General features: G+C 47.4%; 1 protein-coding gene across 2 annotated transcripts in view; it reads right to left on the bottom strand.

The window, feature by feature from the left end:
- ITGA10 (integrin subunit alpha 10) overlaps positions 1-5264 on the bottom strand; it is a 26785-nt gene that overhangs the window by 12771 nt on the left and 8750 nt on the right. For both annotated transcript variants that reach the window (XM_006157131.3, XM_027775196.1), the window contains 5 exons: positions 1667-1817; positions 1298-1463; positions 1102-1175; positions 441-585; positions 56-204 (listed from right to left, as the gene is read on the bottom strand). In XM_006157131.3, the coding sequence (XP_006157193.1) occupies positions 56-204; positions 441-585; positions 1102-1175; positions 1298-1463; positions 1667-1817 (685 nt within the window). The remainder of the gene's footprint in view (positions 1-55; positions 205-440; positions 586-1101; positions 1176-1297; positions 1464-1666; positions 1818-5264) is intronic.

Raw genomic sequence — 5264 nt, 5'->3', positions numbered from 1 at the left:
TAGCCTGGAGATCCCTGGGGATTCAAGAGTCCCACCCTGCCCTTGAATGTCCTACCTGCTCCCCCTGGAGGCTCTGGGCGACCCTCACAGCCCCATCTTTCTTAAGCTGGAAAGCGATGACTTTTCCTCGATGTCTAAACCTAGGAGCCCCTGAGAGGAAGAGGCGGCGTCCACCCCGCAAAAGCATGGAGGAAACAGAATAACCTGGAAGTGGGCAAGGCATCAAGGGTAAAAGGGAAAGAAGTCGGGGTCAGAGTTGGGTGGGGGGAGGGTGTCTAAAAGCACAGAGTAAGTCATAAAGAAAGTGGCAAAGAGATCAGTGAAAAATTCCCCAAGTTAGAGGCAGTGAGTACTTCATATCCCCTACTAGGGGAACATTTCCTCTCCCTTCAACTTCCCCCACCCCCGCCCCAAGTTCTCTGTAGTTTTTTGATACTCACCTAGGTAGGCTGCATGGTTCTGCAATGCAGGAGGAAATTCATCTTCCAGGGCGGTCCGTGGTGGGAAAAGACGGTGACCTTCTCCAAGCCACAGTACTGAGCCCCCCCAGTCATAAGCTCCCACCATCCCAAAGAGAATCCCATCCTGTGGGGCAGAACCAGATGGACTCACTGAGAAGACAGTGGGGAATGAGGAGAAAACATTCTGGGGCTAGCAAGTGGTATAGTGGTTAAGATAATGGACACCCACATGGCTGACCACAGTTCAAGTCCTAGACCCACTGGCTTGAAAATCACACCAGGCATGTGAGTGAACATACGTGCCCCAAATTCCAAGAGGATAATGGAACAGAATGGACTGCAGCATGGCCATCCCCCGGGGGGTGATTTCTTACTTTCCTTTTCTGTCTCTCTCTTTGGCAAGCACATCACCCTATGGCAAAATCCTGGAAAACAAAAAAATTCTCCAAAAGTGAGAGAATCACTGAGGGCTTGCAGGGATCAGGGTTCAGTTGGAAAGGCAAGGGAAGGTTGGCATGGAGGTTAGTTAAAGGAGGAGTCTGGAAGGGCCCTGGGATGGAAGCTGTCTGAGTAAGAGGTTAAAAGGAGTCATGAAGGTGTCCAAGGTTAGAGATCAAAGAGTTGTCAGAGTCTGCCCAACCTTTAGCCGATGAGTGGAGAAACCAATCTGAGACATTTCCAATCCAAAAGAGCTTTCATTTTCTCCATGGGACCCTTGGGCATGAGAAAATATTGAGAAAACAGTTGTCCTTTGACCCACTGAACTAAATCCAGAACCCCACCTATACTCCTTAAAACCCCCACCCTGCTCTCCATTTCTCCAAGGTGATCATTACCTTCAAGACCAAAAATTCGGTCTCCTAATGCATCTACAATGTCAGTCAGCGCAGCCTCATCTGTGACGTTGAAGAAGAATCGCTCATCTGGATCACTGGCAATAGCTCTAATTTCCCGGAGGAAAGAGCTGGGATCTCGCTGCCTCCGGAGATAGTGACCAAGGACCTATGGTCAGGAGATCAAGGTGGGATCTATCAGCTGTGTGAAGTGAGGTGTTAGGGCTGATACAGGCATAGCCAAAAGAAGAGGAGGGGGGATACACAGCCAAAGCCTGGGAAGTAGTAGGCAATGCCTGTTTTCCTCAAGTTCCCAGTTCTTGAAATTACCACCCAAACCCCAGTCCTTCCAGATTCAGAGATAATTCTCACTGCAATCCCATAGCGTGTCACTCTTCCAGACTCGCAGGCCTTTAGTGCTGTGGGAAGATCCTCTCCATCATGTGATTCTCCATCAGTGACAACCACCAGGAGCCTGGCAGCCTCCGGTCGGCCCCCACGGGACTGGCTGAATCCTTCTGTGCTGAGAAGAAAGAGAAAGGAGTGAGGTAAGATGACACACATACTCACATGCACACACACACTCACACATAATTTACACTGTCAGCAGTTCGCTGAGGTTAAGCATCTTGCCTTTTAGGCCATTTTCAACGATCTAATGTGTAGACTGGCACAGAGTTAGTTTCTCAAATGTTTGAATATCATCATACACATAATACATTAGCATATCATCAATGCAAAGAAGTACAAAATTTGTCCATTCATAGATGCATTCAACAAATTCGAGCAAACTTTAAAAAGTTCCTGGGAGGGACCAGCAGTTAGCGTAATGGCTATGTCACTGAACTCCCACATAGTCGACCTCAGTTCAAGTCCTGCACCCGGTGGCTTAAACTCACACCGAGCACATGTGCGTGCATGCCCAAGATCTGGAGAGTAGAATGGAGGAGAAGGGATTGCGGCGTGGCCATCCCCCCTGGGGGGCGATTTCTCGCTTTCTGTCTCTCTGGCGAGCACACACACCCTGTAGCAAAAACCTCTTCAAAAAAAAAAAAAAAAAAAGTTCATGGGAGGCAGGACCAGCAGATGGGGTAATGGTTATGTCACTGGACTCTCACAGTCAACTGTGGTCTGAATCCCAGACCCATTGGCTTAAAACTCACACAGAGCTCATGTGCGTACATGCCCAATATCCCAAGAGGGGAATGGAGGAGAAGAGACTGCGGCATGGCCATCCTCCCCGGGAATAATTTCTTGCTTTCTGTTCCTCTGTCCCTCCAAAGAGTGCATACGCCCTATAGCAAAAATCTCTCTAAAAAAAGTTTATTGAAGGGGCCAGCAGGTGGCATGTTGGTTAAGGTACTGGACTCCCACATGGCCAAGTGTGGTTCAAACCCTGGACCCAGAGGCTTGAAAATCATACCAGGCACACGTGCAAGCATGCCCAAAATCCCAAGAGGAGAACGGAGAAGGGATTGTGGTGTGGCCATCCTCTTTGTAGGATGACTTCTCACTTTCTCTCTCTCTGTCTCTCCAGCGAGTACATGTGCCCTATAGCAAGAATCTCTTTAAAAAATTGATGGAATTAAAGTACAAGTTTAAGGCCAGTCAGTGGCATGATAGTTAAGGGACTGGATCCCACATGGCTGACTATGTGATTCAAGTCCCAGACCCAGTGGCTTGAAAAACACTCTGCACATGTGCATGTCTGCCCCAACTCCTAAGAGAGCAATGGAAGAGAAAGGACTGTGGCCTGACCATTCCCCCAGAGACTGCTTTCTCACTTTCACTCTCTCTGTCTCTATCTGCCCGATAGAAAACAAAACATTACAAGCTTATTTTGCACCCCCTCCCTCAAAAAAGAAATCCATGCAAAACATTTTTTAAGAATTATTTAATGCCATTTAATGTTACTATTATTATTTTAGAGAGAGAGTTTTTCTATAGGGTGCATGCACTTACCAGAGAGTTTGAGAGACAAAGTGAGATCACTCCCCCCAGGAGTGATCGCTTTCCCATGCTCCAATCCCTTCTCCTCCATTCTCCTCTCAGGATCTTGGGCACGCCACACACGTGTCCAGCGGAAGTTTGTTGTTGTTTTTTTTGTTTTGTTTTGTTTTGTTTTGCTATAGGGTGCGTGCGCTCGCCAGACAGACAGAGAGAGAGACATAGAGACAGAAAGCGAGAAATCACCCCAACAGGGGGGATGGTCACGCTGCAATCCCTTCTCCTCCATTCTCCTCTTGGGATCTTTGGCACGCACACACACGCGCCCGGCATGAGTTCTAAGCCACCGGGTCCGGGACGCGAACAGCAGTCGACTACGTGGGAGTCCAGCGGCATAGCCATTACCCTAACTGCTGGTTCCCCTCATGTCCAGCGGAAGTTTTAAGCCATTGGGTCCAGAACTTGAACAGCAGTCAACTCCGTGAGAGTCCATTGACATAACCATTATACTCTCTGCTGGTCCCTGTTATTATTATTATTATTTTAATTTGACCAGAGAGAGAGAGGGAAAATGAGAAAGGAAGCTGTCAGGTTTGGGACTTGAACTGTGATCAGCCATGTGGGAGTCCAATGCCTCACCCATGCCACCTGTTGGCTCCCATGCAAAGTTTTTTATAATACATATTTTTCTTGAACTCTTTGAAGACCTTGTTGTATTACATTTGGGAGGACAAATGTTAAGGAAATGTAGAATACAAGAGAATGGTCAGGTCAGGGCATGAGTTTGGATCATGTTTGGAGCGTGGGCTAGGACATAAATGATGGGGTAGTTGAGGGCCAGGATCATAGCTGGAGTAGAGAGACAGAGAGAGAGAAAATTCTCTCTGAAGTAATAAACAAAACAGAGACTTTAAGAAACATAGACGTAGATACATTTTTTAAAAAGATTTTTGCCATAGAGCACATGTACTCACCAGAGAGACACAGAGAGACAGTGAGAGGGAAAGTGAGAAATCACGCCCCTGCCCCCCTCCCTCCCCATCCCCATGGGGATGGCCATGCTGCAATCCCTTCTCCTCCATTGTCCTCTTTGGAATTTGGGCATGCACGCGCATGTGCCCAGCATGATTTTTTAAAAAGAATTATTTTATTTTACTTTATTTATTTATTTTAATTTGACCAGAGAGGGGCAGAATGAGAAAGAGAGAGAGAAAGTGAGAAAGCAGGTCGCCAGGTCCAGGACTCAAACAGCAATTGGCCATTTGGGAGTTCAGTGGCCCTAACCTCAGTATGATTTTCAAGCCACTAGGTCTGGGACTCAAACTGTGGTTGGGCATGTGGGAGTCCAGCACCTTATCCACTATGCTACCTGCTGTCCCCGACATAGACACTTTGTAGAAATGCAATGAGGAGTGCAAGGAGAGCCAAGTTAGCCTTCCTCCATGCACCATTAGTATGAATACAAAGATAAGCAAGCAAAAAAATCTTGGAATTATATACTGTATGTGTGCTCGCCAGAGACACACAGAGAGAGGGAACGTGAGCAGCACTCCCTGTAGGGGATGGTCAAGCTGCAATCCATTTTCCTTCATTTCTCCCTCCTTTTGGGATATGGGGCATGTACACACATGTGGCCAGTGGGTTCTCCAAGCTGCATGGTCCAGGACTTAAGTAGCACAGTTGGCTATATGGGATCCAGTTGTTTTGACCACTATGCCACAGACTAGTCCCTATGTCTGTTTTTTTTTTTTTCTCAATTTTATTTGTTATTATTTTTTTATTTCTCTCTTCCACAAACAAGATAGAAAGAGATATAGATTGTCTTCAGGCTATAATCCATTCCCCAGCCCTGGCTACCTCTGGATTATGGGTGTACGTGTGCCTAGCTTGTTCAGGGAAATCTCTGGACTTGAACCTGGGACCTCCCTTTGTAAAGTCAGCCTCTCCATGGAGCGTTACTGCTGTGCACTGTATAGCCTTCCCTCCCGCCCCCTCCCCCTGCCCCCTCCCCCCCTTTTAATCC

The sequence above is a fragment of the Tupaia chinensis genome, unplaced genomic scaffold (assembly GCF_000334495.1).
Source record: "Tupaia chinensis unplaced genomic scaffold, TupChi_1.0 Scaffold000529_1, whole genome shotgun sequence".
NCBI classification, from domain to species: domain Eukaryota; kingdom Metazoa; phylum Chordata; class Mammalia; order Scandentia; family Tupaiidae; genus Tupaia; species Tupaia belangeri.
This window is presented reverse-complemented; position numbering and strand designations above follow the sequence as displayed.